Here is a 27,327-nt window from a genome sequence, read left to right as displayed (position 1 = left end):
CTGTATAGGGTTCTCAGTAATGTCTCTAAACTGTAAAGGGTTCTCAGTAATGTCTCTAAACTGTAAAGGGTTCTCAGTAATGTCTCTAAACTGTAAAGGGTTCTCAGTAATGTCTCTAAACTGTAAAGGGTTCTCAGTAATGTCTCTAAACTGTAAAGGGTTCTCAGTAATGTCTCTAAACTGTATAGGGTTCTCAGTAATGTCTCTAAACTGTAAAGGGTTCTCAGTAATGTCTCCAAACTGTAAAGGGTTCTCAGTAATGTCTCTAAACCAAACTGTATAGGGTTCTCAGTAATGTCTCTAAACTGTAAAGGGTTCTCAGTAATGTCTCTAAACTGTAAATGGTTCTCAGTAATGTCTCTAAACTGTAAAGGGTTCTCAGTAATGTCTCTAAACTGTATAGGGTTCTCAGTAATGTCTCTAAACTGTAAAGGGTTCTCAGTAATGTCTCTAAACTGTAAAGGGTTCTCAGTAATGTCTCCAAACTGTATAGGGTTCTCAGTAATGTCTCCAAACTGTAAAGGGTTCTCAGTAATGTCTCCAAACTGTAAAGGGTTCTCAGTAATGTCTCTAAACTGTATAGGGTTCTCAGTAATGTCTCTAAACCAAACTGTAAAGGGTTCTCAGTAATGTCTCTAAACTGTAAAGGGTTCTCTAAACTGTATAGGGTTCTCAGTAATGTCTCTAAACCAAACTGTAAAGGGTTCTCAGTAATGTCTCCAAACTGTAAAGGGTTCTCAGTAATGTCTCTAAACCAAACTGTATAGGGTTCTCAGTAATGTCTCTAAACCAAACTGTATAGGGTTCTCAGTAATGTCTCTTAACCAAACTGTAAAGGGTTCTCAGTAATGTCTCTAAACCAAACTGTATAGGGTTCTCAGTAATGTCTCTAAACTGTAAAGGGTTCTCAGTAATGTCTCTAAACTGTATAGGGTTCTCAGTAATGTCTCTAAACTGTAAAGGGTTCTCAGTAATGTCTCTAAACCAAACTGTATAGGGTTCTCAGTAATGTCTCTAAACTGTATAGGGTTCTCAGTAATGTCTCTAAACTGTATAGGGTTCTCAGTAATGTCTCTAAACTGTAAAGGGTTCTCAGTAATGTCTCTAAACTGTAAAGGGTTCTCAGTAATGTCTTTAAACTGTATAGGGTTCTCAGTAATGTCTCTAAACTGTAAAGGGTTCTCAGTAATGTCTCTAAACTGTATAGGGTTCTCAGTAATGTCTCCAAACTGTAAAGGGTTCTCAGTAATGTCTCCAAACTGTAAAGGGTTCTCAGTAATGTCTCCAAACTGTAAAGGGTTCTCAGTAATGTCTCCAAACTGTAAAGGGTTCTCAGTAATGTCTCTAACTGTATAGGGTTCTCAGTAATGTCTCCAAACTGTAAAGGGTTCTCAGTAATGTCTCTAAACCAAACTGTATAGGGTTCTCAGTAATGTCTCTAAACTGTAAAGGGTTCTCAGTAATGTCTCTAAACTGTAAATGGTTCTCAGTAATGTCTCTAAACTGTAAAGGGTTCTCAGTAATGTCTCTAAACTGTATAGGGTTCTCAGTAATGTCTCTAAACTGTAAAGGGTTCTCAGTAATGTCTCTAAACTGTAAAGGGTTCTCAGTAATGTCTCCAAACTGTATAGGGTTCTCAGTAATGTCTCCAAACTGTATAGGGTTCTCAGTAATGTCTCCAAACTGTAAAGGGTTCTCAGTAATGTCTCTAAACTGTATAGGGTTCTCAGTAATGTCTCTAAACCAAACTGTAAAGGGTTCTCAGTAATGTCTCTAAACTGTAAAGGGTTCTCTAAACTGTATAGGGTTCTCAGTAATGTCTCTAAACCAAACTGTAAAGGGTTCTCAGTAATGTCTCCAAACTGTAAAGGGTTCTCAGTAATGTCTCTAAACCAAACTGTATAGGGTTCTCAGTAATGTCTCTAAACTGTAAAGGGTTCTCAGTAATGTCTCTAAACTGTATAGGGTTCTCAGTAATGTTTCTAAACTGTAAAGGGTTCTCAGTAATGTCTCTAAACCAAACTGTATAGGGTTCTCAGTAATGTCTCTAAACTGTAAAGGGTTCTCAGTAATGTCTCTAAACTGTAAAGGGTTCTCAGTAATGTCTCTAAACTGTATAGGGTTCTCAGTAATGTCTCTAAACTGTAAAGGGTTCTCAGTAATGTCTCTAAACTGTATAGGGTTCTCAGTAATGTCGCTAAACTGTATAGGGTTCTCAGTAATGTCTCTAAACTGTAAAGGGTTCTCAGTAATGTCTCTAAACTGTAAAGGGTTCTCAGTAATGTCTCCAAACTGTATAGGGTTCTCAGTAATGTCTCTAAACTGTAAAGGGTTCTCAGTAATGTCTCCAAACTGTATAGGGTTCTCAGTAATGTCTCTAAACTGTAAAGGGTTCTCAGTAATATCTCTAAACTGTAAAGGGTTCTCAGTAATGTCTCTAAACTGTAAAGGGTTCTCAGTAATGTCTCTAAACTGTAAAGGGTTCTCAGTAATGTCTCTAAACTGTAAAGGGTTCTCAGTAATGTCTCTAAACTGTAAAGGGTTCTCAGTAATGTCTCTAAACTGTAAAGGGTTCTCAGTAATGTCTCTAAACTGTAAAGGGTTCTCAGTAATGTCTCTAAACTGTAAAGGGTTCTCAGTAATGTCTCTAAACTGTAAAGGGTTCTCAGTAATGTCTCTAAACTGTAAATGGTTTTGTGTCACATACGGTCAAAAGTTTTGTATTTATCTGATAAGCTGATTATGAACGAAGTCCAAAATGTCAAATAGTAAAAATCTTTGAGATAATATCTAAAATTAGAAGAAATATTGATTTATCACTTTTAATATTCTATGGACCAATCTAAGACATCTTCTGAGAAATCATAAAAGAATACAGAAACATGATAAAGTCAGACTGAGAACATCTTGCCGTGAAGCATGTTTTTTTATTGATGCTATAAGGAAGATAATATATGGTTGACAGAGTGAGAGAACCTATCAGACACGAGGTCACAAAGGTCATAGGTTACAATCTAATCATCATTCTATTGCTCCTGTTCCTTCTTGTAGCTGTAGGTGTAGTAGACGGTGCCTTTCTTCAGGTGGCAGGTCTCAGTGTGTGTTCCTGGGTAGACAGTGGTGGTGCAGGTTCCCAGGCGGTTATCTGGCCCGGCGTCCTGATCCCACACCTAATAATAATTACATTATTATAATAATAACAAAAACAATAGTAATAATTAATAATAATCATAACTATCAAATTCGTAATAATCATAATCATCATCATCCACCTCTTCCTCTTCCTCCTCCTCCATCTCTTTCTCTTCCTGTCCCTCTTCATCATTATCATCACAATAATAATAATTGATGGGATTTACATAGTGCTTTTCCAGTGCTCAAAACGCTTTGCATAGTAAGGTGGGAAACTCACCTCCAGCTTCAGGACAGACTTGTGGATGATGTCTAGGAAGTTGAACTCACCGGGCCAGGTGGGGTTGGCCTGGTTCGTTAAAATGCTGGTCATGCCACCGAAGGCTGGGCCGCACCACACCTAAGGAAGAGAATGTTGTCGTTTTTTTAATTGTTATTGTGCTTCTAATACTAAATGATCTTTAATGGTAAGGGTAGGTAACAACACATCCGCCACAGTGATCCTAAACACAGGGGCACCTCAGGAGTGTTCATTCCCTTCCTGTACTCCCTGTTGCCTGGCCGTGCAATCACTGTAGGCTACTTGATATCCAAACAAATGACAGCTGACTGTCTACTGTTTACTGTTTGATTATTGCTGTGTCTCTGTCCTTCTGTGTTATGATGTCTGTCCTGTCTGTAACATCACTGTACTTCTGTTTTATCTCCCCACCTGACAGTTTGTTGTTGTAAATAAGAATGTTTTGTTAACTGGCTGTTCAGGTTAAATAAAGAAGAAATAAATTAATCAATTCACCTTGACGTAGGGGTCTGGCTGGGAGAGGAGGTCTCCTTTCAGATTGGAGGCACTAAGGCCCCACACCCTGACATGGCTGTCATCCAGGTCACAGTGTACAAGAGCCAGGGTGCAAAGCACCAGCAGTCCCAGGGACAGAGAGAGAGAGGCCATGGTACACTGTCTGGGAGAGAGGGGAGAGACGAGGAGAGGAGGAGAGAGAAGAGGAGAGGAGGGGAAGATATATTCTTATGTCCATAAGAACTTAAAAATAACACTGCAGACATTCAAATGTAGTTGAAAGATCAGGACATATTTTCAGAATTAAGAGATCAATGAAGGAAGAGGGAGAGAGAGAGAGAGAGAGAAGGAAGAGAGAGAGAGAGAGAGAGAGAGAGAGAGAGAGAGAGGTAGTAGAACAGCACCAGAACAACAGATCATGTCTTACCTGGATATTCTTGAGCTGGACGTCTGTCTTCTCTAGTCACCCAACTGCTGATGGTCCTTACTGTGCCATCTAGCTGTTTATAAAGATCTCAGCCCCCCCTTCCCCCCACCCAGGTTGTATGATGACCCACAGATGGTATGCAGGACTACTTAGTGATGACATAACCAATGAGAACACACCTTATATTACCAAGAGACATATGGAAGCCTATAAGGTGTAACGACAAATTCTGATACTATCTGAAATGCTGATTGAACAAATTGTATTCCAGATAATGTCAAAAGGCCATCCCAGTGAATAAACAGTTAGGTGAGGGAGAGGACATTGCTAAGGGTGGACATGGTAAATAGTACTGCATAGAATCTGTAATTCATCAGTAATACCATTGATCACTATCTATAGGAAGACAACAGGAGCCACACAGCCCACTGCTTCAGTCAGAGTGGTATTATAAGGACCACTCCTACAGTGACCATGTTTGAGTCCCAAATGGCACCCTATCCCCTATATAGAGCACTACTGGTCAAAAGTAGTTCCCTATAAAGTGAATGGGGTGTAATGTGGGACAAAGCCTTTACACACTACAGTTATATCACTCACTCTGTGGCGCCACATACAAACACTGTCTCTGGCCTCAATAGAAGCTTTATCCCAGGGCTCTATCAACCGGATGAGTTGGAAAACCTCTTGGTTTTATCCTCAATCACTTTGAATGCAGTGAGTCCACTTGTGGTTAATATTCCAAGATCTAATTAATAAACTTTTTGTATTAAAGAAGTACAGAAGAATACAGAGCTAATTGAGGTGTTATAATATCAGCCACTCCCACAGTGACAATATACACTGACTACAGAACATACCCCGGACTCCTCTCTCTCTGGCGCTGTCTGTCTGTCTGTCTGTCTGTCTGTCTGTCTGTCTGTCTGTCTGTCTGTCTGTCTGTCTGTCTGTCTGTCTGTCTGTCTGTCTGTCTGTCTGTCTGTCTGTCTGTCTGTCTGTCTGTCTGTTCTACAGGATCTTAGATCTTGGGGGTTGAGGCTGTGGTGGGGGTTGAGACTGTGGTGGGAGTTGAGGCTGTGGTGGGAGTTGAGACTGTGTTGAGGGTTGAGGCTGTGGTGGGGGTTAGGGTATGGTGGGCGTTGAGGCTGTGGTGGGAGTTGAGGCTGTGGTGGGAGTTGAGGCTGTGGTGGGGGTTGAGGCTGTGGTGGGGGTTTAGGTTATGGTGGGGGTTGAGGCTGTGGTTGGGGTTGAGGGTATGGTTGGGGTTGAGGCTGTGGTGGGGGTCGAGGGTATGTTGGGGGTTGAGGCTGTGGTGGGGGTTGAGGCTGTGGTGGGAGTTGAGGGTATTGTGGGGGTTGAGGCTGTGGTTTTGGGTTGAGGCTGTGGTGGGGGTTGAGGCTGTGTAGGGGGAGCTGAGGAAGGGGTCAGTTTATCTGCTCCTTGTGGTTTTTTCCTAGCTTGATTTAATAATTGACGAAGTTGATGATTAACGTGGCGATGATATTTGTCTGAGACGTTGTTTCCCAGACCCTTTAAACAGACATAAAGTGCTTTAACCTTACCTTTATCAAATGATCCTCAAAGGGACCACTAAACAGTTGATTGGAATACTTTTTACACCTCTTACGTATGTTTACGTGTGGGTGAGTAAGTTGTATTTTTCCCTGCTGGATCAGCATCTTCTAAATGAACCCATAATACACACATACAATTCAGTCTATTTACCCAACTTACTTTTCCCAACCGACACAAGTCTACTCAACCACTGGTCTGTCACTTCACCTCTATACTCAACCCGTCCTATTACCAACCACAGTCAGGAACCGTCTGGAATTACCTCCAACTGTCTCCTCTCATGTAGGCAAACCAATTCCTACTCCCTTTTAGTCAAAACTATGTATAATAATTTGTAGGCAAACCAATTCCTACCAATATATATATAACAACTATATTTCCATTATTTTAGGCTATCCAATTCCTGCTAATGTAACAGTATAACTTTAAACCGTCCCCTTGCCCATACCTGGGCGCGAACCAGGGACCCTCTGCACACATCAACAACAGTCACCCACGAAGCATCGTTACCCATCGCTCCACAAAAGCCACGGCCCTTGCAGAGCAAGGGGAACTACTACTTCAAGGTCTCAGAGCAAGTGACGTCACCAATTGAAATGCTATTTAGCGCGCACCACCGCTAACTAAGCTAGCCGTTTCACATCCGTTACACTCACCCCCCTTTTGACCTCCTCCTTTTCCGCAGCAACCAGTGATCCGGGTCACGGCACCAATGTAACAGTATAACTTTAGACCGTCCCCTCGCCCATACCCGGGCACGAACCAGGGACCCTCTGCACACATCAACAACAGTCACCCACGAAGCATCGTTACCCATCACTCCACAAGGTGCGCACCGCTAACTAAGCTAGCCGTTTCACATCCGTTACACTAATATACAAATATAAGGTAAAAACTGTATATTTTACCAACTTGTAACATACATTACAGTAATAAAGGAACAAATGCACTTTTATCACAGACAAATATTAGGAGGAAACCTTAACACTTCATGGTAATAAAGGAAAGAACCAAATTGAGAGCATTATACTGAAATACAGTTGTTTTATTGATGTCTAAACTGTGACCATTATGCTGAAATACGATTGTTTTATTGATGTCTAAAGGGAGGACCATGAGAGCAGAGTGAGGACTATGCATATTCATGAGGCTAGCATCTCACTCTCCATTGAGAGACTATGGTCTATGGTCTATGGTACTATGGTTGACGCCAACACCCCTCATCAAATATTCAAAAAAGTATTCAAATAATGAAAGAAAGGAATAGGCGGGAGCTTGACAGCCCACCATTCCGCTCTGTGGACAACGGAGTGTGTAGGAGTAGTACAGGGTCTACTGTAGAGTCTCTAGGGTGTAGGAGTAGTACAGGGTCTACTGTAGAGGCTATAGGGTGTAGGAGTAGTACAGGGTCTACTGTAGAGGCTATAGGGTGTAGGATTACTACAGGGTCTACTGAGGGTCTCTAGGGTGTAGGAGTAGTACAGGGTCTACTGTAGAGGCTCTAGGGTGTAGGAGTAGTACAGGGTCTACTGTAGAGGCTATAGGGTGTAGGAGTAGTACAGGGTCTACTGTAGAGTCTCTAGGGTGTAGGAGTAGTATAGGGTCTACTGTAGAGGATCTATGGTGTAGGAGTAGTACAGGGTCTACTGTAGAGGATCTATGGTGTAGGAGTAGTACAGGGTCAACTGTAGGGGCTCTAGGGTGTAGGAGTAGTACAGGGTCTACTGTAGGGACTCTAGGGTGTAGGAGTAGTATAGGGTCTACTGTAGAGGATCTATGGTGTAGGAGTAGTACAGGGTCTACTGTAGAGGATCTAGGGTGTAGGAGTAGTACAGTGTCCCGCCCTTCTTCAGGAAGCAGCTATGCTGCCAAGTTCCGTTCTTGATGGAGCGATCATAGGTCCCCAGCAGGTCGTAGAGTTGCTGTCGTACACCTCCAACTTCACAGGGTTGTTCTCATAGGCATTGAAGAAGCTGAAGTCCTCCTTCCACCAGGGGTCAGATCGGTCATTCTTCACCACTGTCCTCCCCGCAAAGCTGCACCTACACCTTAAAGGGATAGTTCACCAAAATCACAAAATTACTTAGAGAACCATAGATTCTTTTATAATTTGGACTGGCCTTTAGCTGAGCTACAACCACCGGTCGAAGGTTCAGGAGAATCAGGGAGCTAAGTCCTGCTTTTAAAAAAATCGCTGAAGTTGGAGTCTTACCGAGTGCTGCATCTGTACACAGCCCATCGGTAAATAGCCCATCCAAACTACCTCATCCCCACATTGTTTTTATATCCTTTTTTTTGCTCTTTTGCACACCAGTATTTCTACTTGCATCATCTTCTGCACATCTATCACTCCAATGTTAATATGCTAAATTGTAATTACTTCGCTACTACGGCCTATTTATTGCCTTACCTCCTTATGCCATTTGCACACACAGTATATAGACTTTTCTATTGTGTTATTGACTGTACGTTTGTTTATTCCATGTGTAACTATGTGTGTTGTTTGTGTCCCACTGCTTTGCTTTATCTTGGCCAGGCTGTTGTAAATGAGAACTTGTTCTCAACTGGCCTACCTGGTTAAAAAAAGGTGAAACTTTTTTTTTTTTATTCATGGTGACCCCTAACCTCAGAGGGTCACCCAGAGACCACATAATATATTTCATGGTCAACAACCATTTTTATCTTGACTGTTTCCTTGCCCTGTAAGCAGTCTATTGACAAGGTAAGCCAGCAATCAATGCATTTGGGGGAACTATCCCTTTAATAACAATAATAAAATAATGATAGAGTTATATAAAGTTTTTTTCCCAGATGCTCAAAGGGCTATACATGGTAAGTGGTTGGGATATTACCTTATCCACCACCCAGACATATGGCGCCAGACAGATCAACCACACATCAGCTATCATGGTGGACAGGTGACTCAGGTGAGGAGAGATTTACCTCGACGTAGGCATCAGGGATCCCTAGCAGGCTGCTGTGCAGGTCAGTGGCACGGAGGTTTAACACCTTGGTGACCTTACGTTCCTCTGCTGTATAGATCTGGACCACAGCCAGTACACATACCACCAGCAGGCACCACAGAAGAGAGGAGGAGGACATGTCTCTCAGTCAGATAGGGCTTGATCTGTGGAGGGAAGATAACTAGGAGAGAGAAGGGGGGGGCAGAGAGAGAGAGAAACCGGGAGGGGTAGAAAGAGAGAAACCGAGGAGGGGAAGAAAGAGAGAAGAGAGGCAGAGAGAGAGAGGGGAAGAAAGAGAGAAGAGAGGCAGAGAGAGAGAGGGGAGAAAGAGAGAGAGCAGAGAGGGAAGAAAGAGAGAAGAGAGGCAGAGAGAGAGAGGGGAGAAAGAGAGAAGAGTGGCAGAGAGAGAGAGGGGAGAAAGAGAGAAGAGAGGCAGAGAGAGAGAGAGAAAGAGAAAATATAAACCTGAGAGAGAGGGAGAAAGAGAGAAGAGAGGCAGAGAGAGAGAGAGAGAGAGAGGGGGAGAAAGAGAGAAGAGAGGCAGAGAGAGAGAGAGAGGACATGACGTTGATTCAGCCAGGACACGTGGGAAACAATGATTCAACCAGGAGAAACAACGTTGATTCAAAGAAAGGAGAAAATATAAACCTGAAAACACTAACCATCTTCACAGAGGAGAGAAACAAATGAAAAGATAGAAAAAGTCAGAAGAAAGGAAAGACTTGATATATCAGGACATGACGTGGAAACAACGTTGATTCAACCAGGACATGACGTGGAAACAACGTTGATTCAACCAGGACATGACGTGGAAACAACGTTGATTCAACCAGGACATGACGTGGAAACAACGTGGAAACATGACGTGGAAACAACGTTGATTCAACCAGGACATGGAAACAACGTTGATTCAACCAGGACATGACGTGGAAACAACGTTGATTCAACCAGGACATGACGTGGAAACAACGTTGATTCAACCAGGACATGACGTGGAAACAACGTTGATTCAACCAGGACATGACGTGGAAACAACGTTGATTCAACCAGGACATGAACGTTGAAACAGGACATGACGTGGAAACAACGTTGATTCAACCAGGACATGACGTGGAAACAACGGATTCAAATGACGTGGAAACGTTGATTCAACCAGGACATGACGTGGAAACAACGTTGATTCAACCAGGACATGACGTGGAAACAACGTTGATTCAACCACATGACGGGAAACAACGTTGATTCAACCAGGACATGACGTGGAAACAACGTTGATTCAACCAGGACATGACGTGGAAACAACATGACGTGGAAACAACGTTGATTCAACCAGGACATGACGTGGAAACAACGTTGATTCAACCAGGACATGACGTGGAAACAACGTTGATTCAACCAGGACATGACATGTGGAAACAACGTTGATTCAACCAGGACATGACGTGGAAACAACGTTGATTCAACCAGGACATGACGTGGAAACAACGTTGATTCAACCAGGACATGAAACGATTCAACCAGGGAAACAACGTTGATTCAACCAGGACATGACGTGGAAACAACGTTGATTCAACCAGGACATGAAACAACGTGGATTCAAACGGAAACAACCAGGACATGACGTGGAAACAACGTTGATTCAACCAGGACACATGAAACAACGTTGATTCAACCAGGACATGACGTGGAAACAACGTTGATTCAACCAGGACATGACGTGGAAACAACGTTGATTCAACCAGGACATGACGTGGAAACAACGTTGATTCAACCAGGACATGAAACGTGATTCAACCAACGCGGAAACAACGTTGATTCAACCAGGACATGACGTGGAAACAACGTTGATTCAACCAGGACATGACAACGTTGGAAACAACAACGTTGATTCAACCAGGACATGACGTGGAAACAACGTTGATTCAACCAGGACATGGAAACAACGTTGATTCAACCACATGACGTTGAAACATCGCGTTGATTCAACCAGGACATGAAACGTTGATTCAACCAGGAAACGGAAACAACGTTGATTCAACCAGGACACATGGACGTGATTCAACCAGGACACGTGGAAACAACGTTGATTCAACCAGGACATGGAAACGTTGATTCAACCAGGACAACGTGGAAACAACGTTGATTCAACCCGGACATGATGTGGATTCAAAACAACGTTGATTCAACCAGGACATGAAAACAACGATTCAACCAGGACATGACGTGGAAACGTTGATTCAACCAACCAGGAAACATTCAACCAGGACATGACGTGGAAACAACGTTGATTCAACCAGGACATGAGGACATGACATGACGTGGAAACAACGTTGATTCAACCAGGACATGGAAACAACGTTGATTCAACCAACACATCGTTGATTCAACCAGGACATGACGTGGAAACATCGTTGATTCAACCAGGACATGACGTGGAAACAACGTTGATTCAACCAGGACATGACGTGGAAACAACGTTGATTCAACCAGTTTTTGCCCAATGAGTTCTTTAAATTATGTTCATTTTCAAATATAATACATTATAAAGTAAACTCTCGGTAGGGTCATAATACCTGTGTTCTGTAGAGTCTGGGGACGAGCGTCTGTCTGTCAGGAAAACCAACCGCTGATGGTTGTTCCTATGTACTCTCACTGTTTGTAAACACCTACCTCACCCGTGTATCCACAATACACCCTCAACATACATCCCCTCTCCCCCCGCACAGAAATGCAATGACACTCCACAGGTGGCTTGTTCTCAGTAATGCCTCAACCAATGAGATAACAGTCTGCGTTGCCAAATAACAGCAACACCTACAAATAGTATAAACCTCTAATGGTGATGAAATGAAGGCCAGGCTTTTGAATAAACTCTTTGAAGGCTAGATTCACAGCCTTCAAAGAGTGAGGAAAACTTTGCCAGCTGTCAAATCATTGCTTCCCTGTTTTTTATCAATTCCTCTCAAAGCTCATTGGAGGATGACAACCAAGGGAGGGACCTTGGATCCACTCATCTCCTCCGAAGCGATTTGAGATGGATTGAGGAAACAAGGAGGGAGGAAGCAAGGATTTGACAGCCAGTAATGTTTTCATACACCGCCAGTCCAATGTGTCCATAAAGGGGAGGTTACTAGTTCTTTACAATACCTTCATCCCAAATGGCACCCTTTTCCCTATATAGTGCACTACTTTAGACCAGGGCCCATAGAGTGGGTAGTGCCCTACATAGGGAATAGGGTGCCATTTGGAACACAAACAGGGACTAATAGCTGAGTGACGTATCATGTGTCATCATGACGTATTCCCACGGCAACAGGGTAGCCTAGTGGTTAGAGCGTTGGACTAGTAACCGGATGGTTGTGAGTTCAAACCCCCGAGCTGACAAGGTACAAATCTGTCGTTCTGCCCCTGAACAGGCAGTTAACTCACTGTTCCCAGGCCATCATTGAAAATAAGAATGTGTTCTTAACTGACTTGCCTGGTTAAATAAAGGTAAAAATAAAAAAAACACGTTGTTCCACACCTGTGATTGTTCAAGCTGGCCTGAAATGTGTTTGGTATGCCTTGTTCCAACATTGTTTCATTTCTTTAAAACATGTTTCCTCACAGCACAAGAAGAGTCTGGTATCTGTACATTTGGTCTGGTTCCTTAATTAAATACCTAAATTAGCTCTACACTGTTACTGCTTTCTTACTTTGTCCTAACCCCTAATAAATATTCTTTGCAGGGGACATGCTATATCTTTTCTTTGTTTTCAAACTTTTCAACTGCCCTAAAATAGAACCAATAGTGAATCAGGAAGACCCGGGTATTTGTGTCCTAACTGTAAAAACACACATATATAGCTTTAAATCACTTCCTTTTATTTGTGTTACTCTCTAAGAATTGTGTTCCTTTTCTAACAGACCTTCATGTAAGTGAGCCTCATTTCAACACAACTAAAAAAAATATGAGAGAGACTGAAAGCCATGTGCAGTGAATCTACTTTTTTATTAATTGATGCCATGGTAGAGTGAGCACGGAAGGGACAGTTGGACAGAGCCAATCAGACACAGAGTTAGAAGGAGCATAACAGTACAATCATAGTGACAAGAGGTCAACTTCTTTACTGCAGTTCACGAGATAAACAGACACAGAACCCATGTTTTATGATCACGTTTACTGGAAATAAGCAGTTGTATGTTGCTAAATTTGGTGCATGGACAGTCTTAAATCTGGTGCATGGACAGTCTTAAATCTGGTGCATGGACAGTCTTAAATCTGGTGCACTGTTTGTCATGCATGGTCCCGGATCCCCTGAGATCCGATTTATACCCAAATCAGTTAAATACACAAAGTGGGAGACTGAGAGAGAGACATCAGTGTAGACACTAATTACAATACACTAACTGTAAGGTGGAGGTGGAGTTTTGTACTGCTCAATGTTCTAGAATCTAGTCTGTTATGATGAGCCTGATGATGAGGTCAGGGGAGGACGGTTTTTCAGCTCAGTTTGAGGAGAATTAGAAATCCATGTAACAGATGAGGGGTCCGAAATGGGATGTTGTTGTAAATATAGATAAGAGGAGAGAGACCATGGGACCAGACGTTGCTGTAGATAACAAGAGGCCTCTACTGGATATAGGACTATCAGTAGTAAATGTTGTTTTAACTATGTGGAAGGGGTCTAATGAGCTCTAGGGTGTACTGTAGGCTTTTAGGGTGTAGGGGTAGTACAGGGTTTACTGTAGAGGCTCCAGAATGTAGGAGTAGTATGGAGTCAACTGTAGAGGCTCTAGGGTGTAGGAGTAGTACTGGGTCTACTGTAGAGGCTCTAGGGTGTAGGAGTAGTACAGTGTCTACTGTAGAGGCTCTAGGGTGTAGGAGTAGTACTGGGTCTACTGTAGAGGCTCTAGGGTGTAGGAGTAGTACAGGGTTTACTAAAGAGGGTGTAAGAGTAGTACAGGGTCTACTGAAGAGGCTCTAAGGCGTAGGAGTAGTACAGTGTCTACTGTAGGGGCTCTAGGGTGTAGGAGTAGTACAAGGTCTACTGTAGGGGCTCTTGGGTATAGGAGTAGTACAGGGTTTACTGTAGGGGCTCAAGGGTGTAGGAGTAGTACAGTGTCTACTGTAGAGGCTCTAGGGTGTAGGACTAGTACAGGGTCTACTGTAGAGGCTCTAGGGTGTAGGAGTAGTACAGTGTCTACTGTAGGGGCTCTAGGGTGTAGGAGTAGTACAGGGTCTACTGTAGGGGCTCTAGGGTGTAGGAGTAGTACAGGCTCCCTCCCTTCTTCAGGAAACATTGATGTTGCCAAGTTCCATTCTTGATGGAGCGCTCGCAGGTCCCCAGCAGGTCGTCGAAGAGCAGGTCGGAGTCATACACCTCCAGCCTCATGGGGTCGTTCTCAATGGCGTTGAAGAAGTTGAAGTCCTCCTTCCACCAGGGGTCATGGTTGTTGTTCTTTACCTCTGTCTTCCCGCCGTAGCCCGAGCCCATAAACACCTAAATCACAATGATACTTGTGATGATAATGACAATAATGATGATGATGATGATGATGATGATGAGAATAATGATACTGATAATAATGATAATAATAATATTTAACACCATAGTACCCTACAAACTCGTCATTAAGCTGGAGACCCTGGGTCTCGACCCCGCCCTGTGCAACTGGGTCCTGGACTTTCTGACAGGCCGCCCCAAGGTGGTGAGGGTAGGAAACAACATCTCCACCCTGCTGATCCTCAACACTGGGGCCCCACAAGGGTGCGTTCTGAGCCCTCTCCTGTACTCCCTGTTCACCCACGACTGCGTGGCCATGCACGCCTCCAACTCAATCATTAAGTTTGCAGACGACACTACAGTGGTAGGCTTTTTAATTATTTTTTTTATTTATTTCACCTTTATTTAACCAGGTAGGCTAGTTGGGAACAAGTTCTCATTTGCAACTGCGACCTGGCCAAGATAAAGCATAGCAGTGTGAACACACAACACAGAGTTACATATGCGGTAAACAATTAACAAGTCAGTAGAAAAATAAAAAAAAGAGTCTATATACATTGTGTGCAAAAGGCATGAGGAGGTCGGCGAATAATTACAATTTTGCAGATTAACACTGGAGTGATAAATGATCAGATGGTCATCTACAGGTAGAGATATTGGTGTGCAAAAGAGCAGAAAAGTAAATAAATAAAAACAGTATGGGGTTGAGGTAGGTAAAAATGGGTGGGCTATTTTACCGATAGACTATGTACAGCTGCAGCGATCGGTTAGCTGCTCAGATAGCATATGTTTGAAGTTGGTGAGGGAGATAAGAGTCTCCAACTTCAGCGATTTTTGCAATTCGTTCCAGTCACAGGCAGTAGAGAACTGGAACGAAAGGCGGCCAAATGAGGTGTTGGCTTTAGGGATGATCAGTGAGATACACCTGCTGGAGCGCGTGCTACGGATGGGTGTTGCCATCGTGACCAGTGCACTGAGATAAGGCGGAGCTTTACCTAGCATGGACTTGTAGATGACCTGGAGCCAGTGGGTCTGGCGACGAATATGTAGCGAGAGCCAGCCGACTAATATGTAGAGAGGGCCAGCCGACTAGAGCATACAAGTCGCAGTGGTGGGTGGTATAAGGTGCTTTAGTGACAAAACGGATGGCACTGTGATAAACTGCATCCAGTTTGCTGAGTAGAGTGTTGGAAGCAATTTTGTAGATGACATCGCCGAAGTCGAGGATCGGTAGGATAGTCAGTTTTACTCGGGTAAGTTTGGCGGCGTGAGTGAAGGAGGCTTTGTTGCGGAATAGAAAGCCGACTCTTGATTTGATTTTGGATTGGAGATGTTTGATATGAGTCTGGAAGGAGAGTTTACAGTCTAGCCAGACACCTAGGTACTAATAGATGTCCACATATTCAAGGTCGGAACCATCCAGGGTGGTGATGCTGGTCAGGCGTGCGGGTGCAGGCAGCGAACGGTTGAAAAGCATGCATTTGGTTTTACTAGCGTTTAAGAGCAGTTGGAGGCCACGGAAGGAGTGTTGTATGGCATTGAAGCTCGTTTGGAGGTTAGATAGCACAGTGTCCAAGGACGGGCCGGAAGTATATGGAATGGTGTCATCTGTGTAGAGGTGGATCAGGGAATCAGCATGAGCAACATCATTGATATATACAGAGAAAAGAGTCGGCCTGAGGATTGAACCCTGTGGCACCCCCATAGAGACTGCCAGAGGACCGGACAGCATGCCCTCCGATTTGACACACTGAACTCTGTCTGCAAAGTAATTGGTGAACCAGGCAAGGCAGTCATCCGAAAAACCGAGGCTACTGAGTCTGCCGATAAGAATATGGTGATTGACAGAGTCGAAAGCCTTGGCAAGGTCGATGAAGACGGCTGCACAGTACTGTCTTTTATCGGTTATGATATCGTTTAGTACCTTGAGCGTGGCTGAGGTGCACCCATGACCGGCTCGGAAACCAGATTGCACAGCGGAGAAGGTACGGTGGGATTCGAGATGGTCAGTGACCTGTTTGTTGACTTGGCTTTCGAAGACCTTAGATAGGCAGGGCAGGATGGATATAGGTCTGTAACAGTTTGGGTCCAGGGTGTCTCCCCCTTTGAAGAGGGGGATGACTGCGGCAGCTTTCCAATCCTTGGGGATCTCAGACGATATGAAAGAGAGGTTGAACAGGCTGGTAATAGGGGTTGCGACAATGGCGGCGGATAGTTTCAGAAATAGAGGGTCCAGATTGTCAAGCCCAGCTGATTTGTACGGGTCCAGGTTTTGCAGCTCTTTCAGAACATCTGCTATCTGGATTTGGGTAAAGGAGAACCTGGAGAGGATTGGGCGAGTAGCTGCGGGGGGGGGGTGGAGCTGTTGGCCGAGGTTGGAGTAGCCAGGCAGAAGGCATGGCCAGCTGTTGAGAAATGCTTGTTGAAGTTTTCGATAATCATGGTTTTATCGGTGGTGACCGTGTTACCTAGCCTCAGTGCAGTGGGCAGCTGGGAGGAGGTGCTCTTGTTCTCCATGGACTTCACAGTGTCCCAGAACTTTTTGGAGTTGGAGCTACAGGATGCAAACTTCTGCCTGAAGAAGCTGGCCTTAGCTTTCCTGACTGACTGCGTGTATTGGTTCCTGACTTCCCTGAACAGTTACATATCGCGGGGACTATTCGATGCTATTGCAGTCCGCCACAGGATATTTTTGAGGGCAGTCAGGTCTGGAGTGACCCAAGGGCTATATCTGTTCTTAGTTCTGCATTTTTTGAACGGAGCATGCTTATCTAAAATGGTGAGGAAGTTACTTTTAAAGAATGACCAGGCATCCTCAACTGACGGGATGAGGTCAATGTCCTTCCAGGATACCCGGGCCAGGTTGATTAGAAAGGCCTGCTCACAGAAGTGTTTTAGGGAGCGTTTGACAGTGATGAGGGGTGGTCGTTTGACTGCGGCTCCGTAGCGGATACAGGCAATGAGGCAGTGACCGCTGAGATCCTGGTTGAAGACAGCGGAGGTGTATTTGGAGGGCCAGTTGGTCAGGATGACGTCTATGAGGGTGCCCTTGTTTACAGATTTAGGGTTGCACCTGGTGGGTTCCTTGATGATTTGTGTGAGATTGAGGGCATCTAGCTTAGATTGTAGGACTGCCGGGGTGTTAAGCATATCCCACTTTAGGTCACCTAACAGAACAAACTCTGAAGCTAGATGGGGGGCGATCAATTCACAAATGGTGTCCAGGGCACAGCTGGGAGCTGAGAGGTGTCGGTAGCAGGCGGCAACAGTGAGAGACTTATTTCTGGAGAGAGTAATTTTCAAAATTAGTAGTTCGAACTGTTTGGGTATGGACCTGGAAAGTATGACATTACTTTGCAGGCTATCTCTGCAGTAAACTGCAACTCCTCCCCCTTTGGCAGTTCTATCTTGACGGAAAATGTTATAGTTGGGTATGGAAATCTCCGAATTTTTGGTGGCCTTCCTGAGCCAGGATTCAGACACGGCAAGGACATCAGGGTTAGCAGAGTGTGCTAAAGCAGTGAGTAAAACAAACTTAGGGAGGAGGCTTCTGATGTTGACATGCATGAAACCAAGGCTTTTTCGATCACAGAAGTCAACAAATGAGGGTGCCTGGGGACATGCAGGGCCTGGGTTTAACTCCACATCACCCGCGGAACAGAGGAGGAGTAGAATGAGGGTGCGGCTAAAGGCTATCAAAACTGGTCGCCTAGAGCGTTGAGGACAGAGAATAAAAGGAGCAGATTTCTGGGCATGGTAGAATATATTCAGGGCATAATGCGCAGACAGGGGTATGGTGGGGTGCGGGTGCAGCGGAGGTAAGCCCAGGCACTGGGTGATGATGAGAGAGGTTGTATCTCTGGACATGCTGGTTGTAATGGGTGAGGTCACCGCATGTGTGGGAGGTGGGACAAAGGAGGTATCAGGGGTATGAAGAGTGGAACTAGGGGCTCCATTGTAAACTAAAACAATTATAACTAACCTGAACAACAGTATACAAGGCATATTGACATTTGAGAGAGACATACAGCGAGGCATACAGTAATCACAGGTGTTGAATTGGGAGAGCTAGCTAAAACAGTAGCTAAAACAGTAGGTGAGACAACAACAGCTAATCCGCTAGCACAACAACAGCAGGTAAAAGGGCGTTGACTAGGCAGGGAGGGTCGGATTAACTACACACAGAGCCTGAGTGCGGCTGGGGCCGACAGATAAAACATAAACAAGCAGAATGGAGTACCGTGATTAATGGACATTCCAGCATGCATCAGCTATGTAGCCAAGTGATCAGTGTCCAGGGGGCAGCGGTGGATGGGGCAGGGAAGCTGGACTGGCGAGTACAATGACTAAATAGCTTGTAGCTAGTTAGCTGGTTAGCTTCTGGAGGTTCTTGAGTGTGTTCTAAAAATAAAAAATAATAGCGATTCCGTATCACATTGGGTGAGGCAGGTTACCGGAAGGTATAAACAAATTAAAAATCGAAAAGAGATTGAAAGTAAATATGGGTCCAGTGAGTGTTTGGGACGCGGCGATTCAGACGGTTAGCAGGCCTGTGCTAACAAGCTAACAGTTAGTAGGCTGGGGCTAAACAAGGTAGCAGTTAGCGGACCGGGGCTAAACAAACTAGCAGTTAGCGGACCGGGGATAAACAAGCTAGCAGTTAGCAGGCCGAATTAGCAAGCAAGGAGATAGCAAGGGCTAGAAAGTTAGCCTTTGGCGGGGCGTCGCGATGGGGTGAGTCTGTTTCCTCGATAGACCGGTCATGGGTCCGGATATTGTAGCCCAGGAGTATGCTTTGGTGGTAGCACAGGAGCTCTGGCCGGGCTAGCTTCAAGCTAAGTGGGTGGAAACGCTAGCCAGGAGTAATCATCCGGGGTTGCGGTTAGCTAGTTAGCTAGTTGTGAAGATCCAGTTGAAAATGTTCCGTTTGCGGTGGGAATCCGGTGGGAATCCGGGGATAAGAAATAATAATAGGTCCGTTATGCTCTGGATAGAGTCGCGTTGTTCGAACTGGCGAGAGCTTTCTGAGCTAAAGGTTAGCTGATGACCGGTTAGCTGAAGACCGCTAGCAATGGTTTGCTGACTGATAGCTGGTAGTTAGCTGGCTAGCTTCAGTTGAGGGGATCCGGATCCGAAGTAAATATAAATACTTCAGAAAAAATAGCAACATTGGGTGAGGCGGGTTGCAGGAGAGTATTTGGAAGTTGAGGTTTAGCAAAATGTTTTAAAAGATATGTGAAGAAAAATATGTTTAAAAAAAAAAACGATATATACGATATATACAAGGGACACGACACGACAAGACGTCCGACTGCTACGCCATCTTGGAGAACAAATTACCAACAATGATGAGACGGCCTACAGGGAGGAGGTGAGGGCCCTCGGAGTGTGGTGTCAGGAAAATAACCTCACACTCAACATCCACAAAACCAAGGAGATGATTGTGGACTTCAGGAAACAGCAGAGGGAGCACCCCCCTATCCACATCGACGGGACAGTAGTGGAGAAGGTGGAAAGTTTTAAGTTCCTCGGCGTACACATCACGGACAAACTGAAATGTTTCACCCACACAGACAGCGTGGTGAAGAAGCCGCAACAGTGCCTCTTCAACCTCAGGAGGCTGAAGAAATTTGGCTTGTCACCGAAAACACTCACACATTTTTACAGATGCACAATCAAGAGCATCCTGTCGGGTTGTATCACCGCCTGGTACGGCAACTGCTCCGCCCACAACCGTAAGACTCTCCAGAGGGTAGTGAGGTCTGCACAACGCATCACCGGGAGCAAACTACCTGCCCTCCAGGACACCTACACCACCCGATGTCACAGGAAGGCCAAAAATATCATCAAGGACAACCACACGAGCCACTGCCTGTTCACCCCGCTTTCATCCAGAAGGCGAGGTCAGTACAGGTGCATCAAAGCTGGGACCGAGAGACTGAAAAACAGCTTCTATCTCAAGGCTATCAGACTGTTAAACAGCCACCACTAACATTGAGTGGCTGCTTCATACTCCTACATACTGACTCATCTCCAGCCACTTTAATAATTAATAATTGGATGTAATAAATATATCACTAGCCACTTTAAACAATGCCACTTTATATAATGTTTACATACCCTACATTACTCATATGTATAAACTGTACTCTATACCATCTACTGCATCTTGCCTATACTGCACGACCATCGCTCATCCATATATTTATATGTACATATTCTTATTCATTCCCTTACACTTGTGTTTGTATAAGGCAGTTGTGAAATTGTTTGATTACTTGTTAGTTATTACTGCACGGTCGGAACTAGAAGCACAAGCATTTCGCTACACTCGCATTAAAATCTGCTAACCATGTGTATGTGACCAATAAAATTTGAATTGATTTGATTTATCATCATTCTTATCATTATCATCATCATTATTACAATTATTTTCATTATCGTCATTATCATCATTAGATTGGATTTATAAGCCCCCGCCCCCACACAGATGTTCATAGTATAAAGGGGGAAGGGTGACTCACCTCATCTAATCTACTAATGTATAGCACTAGCACCTGGCTATTTTGCACCACATCAGCTATCATGGTGGACAGGTGACTCAGGTGAGGAGAGATTTACCTTGACGTAGGCATCAGGGGTCTGGAACAAGCCGCTGTTCAGGTCGCTGGCTCTGAGGTTGAACACCTTGAGGACCTTACGTTCCTCTGCTGCATAGATCTGGACCACAGCCAGAACACACACCACCAGCAGGCACCACAGAAGAGAGGAGGAGGACATGGCTATCAGTCAGATAGGGCTTGATCTGTGGAGGGAAGACAACTAGGAGAGGGGGCAGAGAGGGAGGGAGGGAGAAAGAGAGAAGAGAAGCAGAGTGAGAGAGATAGAGAGGGAGGGAGGAAGAAAGAGAGAGAGAGAGAGAGAGAGAGGGAGAAATAGAGAGAGAGAGAGAGAGAGCGAGAGAGAGAGAGAGAGAGAGAGAGAAAGAGAAATAGAGAGAGAGAGAGAGAGAGAGAGAAAGAGAGAGAGAGAGAGAGATACAACAGGATTGGACCCTTTTTTCCCATTTTGCCTAAAATGACATACCCAAATCTAACTGCCTGTAGCTCTGGACCTGAAGCAAGGATATGCATATTCTTGATACCATTTGAAAGGAAACACTTTGAAGTTTGTGGAAGTGTGAAATTAATTTAGGAGAAAATAACACATTAGATCTGGTAAAAGATAATACAAAGAAAAAAACTTGAATTTTCAAACTGTAGAACCCAGTTCCTACATTTGAATATAAAAATTGATTTTATCAAACAAAACCATGCTACATTTTATCTCTGGGACCCTCAGGATGACAAATCAGAGCCAGATTACTGAATGTAAGTACATTATTTACCTTCAGAGATTAATGTATCAAACCAGTTGCCGTGCTAGAAGTGTTCTGTTCTTGTGCACTCAAACAATAGCATGGTATTCTTTCACTGTAATAGCTACTGTAAATTGGAGAGTGCAGTTAGATTAACAATAATTTAAGCTTTCTGAAATTATGTCTATGACATGTCTATGTCCTGGAAAGGTCCTCATGCTAATCACATTAGAGCACGTTAGCTCAACTGTCCCGCGCGCGGGGGGGGTCCGTAGAGGTTAAAGAGAGTGTATGAGCTTGTCACAGAGCAGAAACTGTCTTCAAACCATAAACATACACACATAACAATGTAATAACAATGTACATCCATTTGAAGGTCTCGTTCAGTTTAGGGATATCAACTAGGAGAGAGAAGAAGAAGATACACATGCCACATACAGAGAGAAGAAGAAGATACACATGCCACAATACAGAGAGAAGAAGAAGATACACATGCCACATACAGAGAGAAGAAGAAGATACACATGCCACATACAGAGAGAAGAAGAAGATACACATGCCACAATACAGAGAGAAGAAGAAGATACACATGCCACAATACAGAGAGAAGAAGAAGATACACATGCCACAATACAGAGAGAAGAAGAAGATACACATGCCACATACAGAGAGAAGAAGAAGATACACATGCCACAATACAGAGAGAAGAAGAAGATACACATGCCACAATACAGAGAGAAGAAGAAGATACACATGCCACATACAGAGAGAAGAAGAAGATACACATGCCACAATACAGAGAGAAGAAGAAGATACACATGCCACAATACAGAGAGAAGAAGAAGATACACATGCCACAATACAGAGAAGAAGAAGATACACATGCCACAATACAGAGAAGAAGAAGATACACATGCCACAATACAGAGAGAAGAAGAAGATACACATGCCACAATACAGAGAGAAGAAGAAGATACACATGCCACATACAGAGAGAAGAAGAAGATACACATGCCACATACAGAGAGAAGAAGAAGATACACATGCCACAATACAGAGAGAAGAAGAAGATACACATGCCACAATACAGAGAGAAGAAGAAGATACACATGCCACAATACAGAGAGAAGAAGAAGATACACATGCCACAATACAGAGAGAAGAAGAAGATACACATGCCCATACAAGAACAGAGAGAGGAGAAGCCAAGATACAGCAGAGAAACAAACCCAGTAGAGACGAAACTACAGAGAGAAAGAAGCCAAGATACAGCTGAGAGAAACAAACCCAGTAGAGACGAAGAAAACTACAGAGAGAGAAAGAGAAGCCAAGATACAGCTGAGAGAAACAAACCCAGTAGAGACGAAGAAAACTACAGAGAGAAAGAGAAGCCAAGATACAGCTGAGAGAAACAAACCCAGTAGAGACGAAGAAAACTACAGAGAGAGGGAGAAGCCAAGATACAGCTGAGAGAAACAAACCCAGTAGAGACGAAGAAAACTACAGAGAGAGGGAGAAGCCAAGATACAGCTGAGAGAAACAAACCCAGTAGAGACGAAGAAAACTACAGAGAGAGGGAGAAGCCAAGATACAGCTGAGAGAAACAAACCCAGTAGAAACAAACCCAGATACAGCTGAGAGAAACAAACCCAGTAGAGACGAAGAAAACTACAGAGAGAGGGAGAAGCCAAGATACAGCTGAGAGAAACAAACCCAGTAGAGACGAAGAAAACTACAGAGAGAGTGAGAGATAGAAATATGGATTGGCTGTCCTTTACCTCATACCTTGTAGCGTCTGAATGCTGTGCATTCTAACCAGTAAATATAACATACTGTACAGTCCCTTCAGCCCCCTCCACTCTAAAGGTGATAGCAACATACATATGGTCAGTTCTCAAGCATCGTCTCAGCCAATGAGTCTCCACGGTGCTGGCTATGAGACGGCAACGCCCTATACTACGTGGCAAACAGGGATTTGAACTGAAATCCTATGTTGCGTCCCAGAAAGGACCCTATTCTCTATACAGCACTATGGGCCCTGGTCAAAAATAGAGCACTATATAGGGAATATGGTGAAATTTGGGATGAAGCATGGGTTAACAGAGATGGTCTCATTACATAATGACTGTGAGAAAAGGCTTTCCTCCAACAGGTGGGTGACAACAGGGGCCAACGTTGTTGTCATGGTTAACAGAGGTAGAAATGGTTTCATTACATAATGAAAGGTAGGTTACGGCATGCCTGAGAGAAAAGGCTTTCCTCCAACAGCTGGGTTAATTTGACCAAAAACTATAAACCTGTAGCTAATATCGACCAAGTCTTCACAACCTAATTACACTATCTAACTAAGATATCTTTAGCTATCAAGCTAGCTTGTCTGCTGGAGGAAATGCTTTTCCTTAGGGTGCTTTATAGTCATTCAGTTTTTGTTATTCTTTTGTTTTTTTTATCCTCTTATGTTTGTGGTGTAGTAAATATTTCAGATTTTATTTTCATTGTTGCTGTTTTTTCCTGTGAATCACAATGCGTTGCATTCCATGTCTGTAAAGTGGTGTATAAATAAAGCTTGATTTGATTTGAATGCACAGAGACACCGTGATGAGATAGATCCTGTGGCCCATTGTCGTGCCATTCATCCGCCGCCATCACCTCATGTTTCAGAATGATAATGCACGGCCCCATGTCCTGCATAAGACCAGCCCTTAGCCGTTGTATATTGGCCGTATACTTATTGCTTAAGTATACAATTCCTGGAAACTGAAAATGTCCCAGTTCTTCCATGGCCTACATACTCACCAGACATGTCACCCATTGAGCCTGTTTGGGATGCTCTGCATCGACGTGTACAACAGAGTGTTCCAGTTCCAGCCAATATCCAGCAACTTTGAACAGCCATTGAAGAGGAGTGGGACAACATTCCACAGGCCACAATCAACAGGCTGATTAACTCTATGTGAAGGAGATGTGTCGCGCTGCATGAGACAAATGGTCACACCAGATACTGACTGGTTATCTGATCCACTCCCCTAACTTTTTTAAAGTATCTGTGACCAACAGATGCATATCTGTATTCCCAGTCATGTGAAATCCATAGATTAGAGCCTAATTAATTTATTTCAATTGACTGATTTTCATTATATTTTACTGTAACTCAGTAAAATATTTGAAATTGTCGCGAGTTGCGTTTATTTTTTTATTCAGTGTATCACTCAAATATCAAATAAATGGTGGCCAATACTGAGAGATATCGTGAGGCTACCTTCACATATCTGAAATGATATGATCAATCAATGTTTACAGAACATGACAGGCATCCAGTGACTCGCTGTACAACTCTGATGATAAAACCTAAATGTTTTGCATGGAATAATCTGAAATGTGTTCTTCTGACCATTCTCTTCAAGAGGTGATGATATTACAACCAAATAGTTCATATTTAACAATCCATTGAAAATGCCACTCAGTTGTCAAAGATTTTAGCGGAGCTGGGGGTCTCCTTGCCCCCCGGGCAGGAAAATCAAACGCTCTGCACCTTATTGTGACGTTTTCTTGATAACAACCTATTACAGTGTCACAAACATTTGTACTTACTGTCTATCAGAACCTTTGTCACCCAATATACTTTGTGACTGAGAGACTGGGGTGATGGTACGACAGTTTAACCACAGTGGAGGCTGCTGAAGGGAGAATGGACGGAATGGAGCGAATGGCATCAAACACCTGGAAACAATGTGTTGGATGTATTTGTGTCATACCCTGACTTTAGAGATCCTTTAAATTCTCTATTTGGTTAGGTCAGGGTGTGACTAGGGTGGGCAATCTATGTTTTCTATTTCTTTGTTGGCCGGGTATGGTTCCCAATCAGAGGCAGCTGTCTATCATTGTCTCTGATTGGGGATCATGCTTAGGCAGCCTGTTTTCCACCTGTAGTTTGTGGGATCTTCGTTTTCTTCTGTATTGTTTTTGTTGAGTTTCATATTTATTAAACATGCGGGCCTCTTAAGTACGCTGGGCCTTGGTCCATTCATTCAGACGATCGTGTCAATTTGATACCATTCCACTGATTCAGCTCCAGTCATTTCCACAAACCCGTCTTCCCCAATTAATGTGCCTGTGTTTAACCCTCTGCACTTTTGCTGTTTTATTTCACAACAGTCACACCTACATGTATAAATTACCTCAACTAACCTGTACCCCCGCACACTGACTCGGTACAGTCTGTATATAGCCTTGTTATTGTTATTCTTATTGCGTTACTTTTTATTTGTACTTTTTATTTTAGTCTAATATTTTCTCAACACTTCTTGAACTGCACTGTTGGTTTAAGGGCTTGTAAAGTCAACATTTCACGGTAAGGTCTACACCTGTTCCATTCGGCGCATGTGACAAATACATTTTGATTTGATTGGTACTGTGGTGAAGCTGTGATTGGTACTGTGGTGAAGCTGTGGTTGGTACTGTGGTGAAGCTGTGATTGGTACTGTGGTGAAGCTGTGATTGGTTCCTGTGGTGAAGCTGTGATTGGTACTGTGGTGAAGCTGTGATTGGTTCCTGTGGTGAAGCTGTGGTTGGTACTGTGGTGAAGCTGTGATTGGTACTGTGGTGAAGCTGTGGTTGGTACTGTGGTGAAGCTGTGATTGGTACTGTGGTGAAGCTGTGATTGGTTCCTGTGGTGAAGCTGTGGTTGGTACTGTGGTGAAGCTGTGATTGGTACTGTGGTGAAGCTGTGGTTGGTACTGTGGTGAAGCTGTGATTGGTACTGTGGTGAAGCTGTGATTGGTTCCTGTGGTGAAGCTGTGATTGAATCATGAATCATGAATCATCACTGAATCATGTCTTTGGAGAGCAGACGGGATCAGATCTGACTGACATTTACTAAATCCCTGCAGAACTCCCAGTTTGCAGATTGGCTCCATCCAAGCAGACAGCAGATTACTGGACAGGAAACCCGCAACAGCCACAAACTGAACACTCCGATGACACGTGCAGGTCGCTGTCAGAACTCTAACATCCCATTCTTCACTACACTGATCATGCATACAATATATAGCCCAATGTCTTCCTAAGAACTCTAAAGATGTGCTTTCTAAAAAGCAGCAGGGTAGCCTAGTGGTTAGAGCGTTGGACTAGTAACCGGAAGGTTGCAAGTTCAAATCCCCGGGCTGACAAGGTACAAATCTGTCATTCTGCCCCTGAACAGGCAGTTAACCCACTGTTCCTAGGCTGACATTGGAAATAAGAATTTGTTCTTAACTGACTTAACTTACTTTAAATAAAGCTGCCACCCTTAAACTTGTTGTTTTGATTGCATATTTTAACATTGTATTATATTAACTGTTTTTCTAGTTTAGGATCTGATAATTATATTTGATTGATGTTATGACTGTAAATTGGTGTACATTTCAGTCTATGACTGTGAGAAACCAATTAAACCTACTACTACTACTACTATCCCCATTTAGTCAAATGTTTCCATTATCTTGGCAGTTACCTGTATGTGTCTATATTAGAATAAATCTGACAGAGAATATAGTGTACTGTCCAAGACAAGTACACACTGCAGGTAATATATTATACTTGCTTTGAACACC

The 27,327-nt window shown here is 43.7% G+C and overlaps 2 protein-coding genes and 1 long non-coding RNA gene across 6 annotated transcripts; all 3 read right to left on the bottom strand.

Annotated features, from left to right (window-relative positions):
* Positions 1-2,907: 2,907 nt before the first annotated feature.
* LOC112247456 (perforin-1-like) lies at positions 2,908-4,466 on the bottom strand. Of its 2 annotated transcripts, none has more exons than XM_042331125.1 (4): positions 4,356-4,466; positions 3,929-4,091; positions 3,413-3,532; positions 2,908-3,170 (listed from the first exon to the last, which is right to left on the bottom strand). In XM_042331125.1, the coding sequence occupies exons 2-4, from the start codon at positions 4,079-4,081 to the stop codon at positions 3,027-3,029; spliced, it is 417 nt and encodes a 138-aa protein (XP_042187059.1). In that variant the 5' UTR covers positions 4,082-4,091; positions 4,356-4,466; the 3' UTR covers positions 2,908-3,026. The 2 variants fall into 2 exon arrangements, with proteins under 2 accessions (XP_042187059.1, XP_042187060.1); XM_042331126.1 differs by having other exon boundaries at positions 3,929-4,087; positions 4,356-4,455.
* A 3,122-nt stretch (positions 4,467-7,588) lies between these two features.
* LOC112235161 lies at positions 7,589-12,231 on the bottom strand. 2 transcript variants are annotated; one of them, XR_002951005.2, is made up of 3 exons: positions 11,467-11,611; positions 8,874-9,057; positions 7,589-7,978 (listed from the first exon to the last, which is right to left on the bottom strand). It is a non-coding gene; the product is annotated as an uncharacterized LOC112235161 (long non-coding RNA). The 2 variants fall into 2 exon arrangements; XR_006084748.1 differs by lacking the exon at positions 7,589-7,978 and having other exon boundaries at positions 8,503-9,057; positions 11,467-12,231.
* Positions 12,232-12,865: 634 nt separating this feature from the next.
* Positions 12,866-23,617, bottom strand: LOC112247451 (perforin-1-like). Of its 2 annotated transcripts, XM_024403562.2 has the most exons (4): positions 23,515-23,613; positions 21,001-21,201; positions 14,112-14,376; positions 12,866-13,916 (listed from the first exon to the last, which is right to left on the bottom strand). In XM_024403562.2, the coding sequence occupies exons 2-3, from the start codon at positions 21,157-21,159 to the stop codon at positions 14,116-14,118; spliced, it is 420 nt and encodes a 139-aa protein (XP_024259330.2). In that variant the 5' UTR covers positions 21,160-21,201; positions 23,515-23,613; the 3' UTR covers positions 12,866-13,916; positions 14,112-14,115. The 2 variants fall into 2 exon arrangements, with proteins under 2 accessions (XP_024259330.2, XP_024271983.2); XM_024416215.2 differs by lacking the exon at positions 12,866-13,916 and having other exon boundaries at positions 14,072-14,376; positions 23,522-23,617.
* Positions 23,618-27,327: the final 3,710 nt, after the last annotated feature.

The sequence above is a fragment of the Oncorhynchus tshawytscha genome, linkage group LG12 (genome assembly GCF_018296145.1).
Source record: "Oncorhynchus tshawytscha isolate Ot180627B linkage group LG12, Otsh_v2.0, whole genome shotgun sequence".
Lineage (NCBI taxonomy): Eukaryota > Metazoa > Chordata > Actinopteri > Salmoniformes > Salmonidae > Oncorhynchus > Oncorhynchus tshawytscha.
Note: the sequence above shows the minus strand (reverse complement) of the source record. Positions and strands in the feature narration are given on the sequence as shown.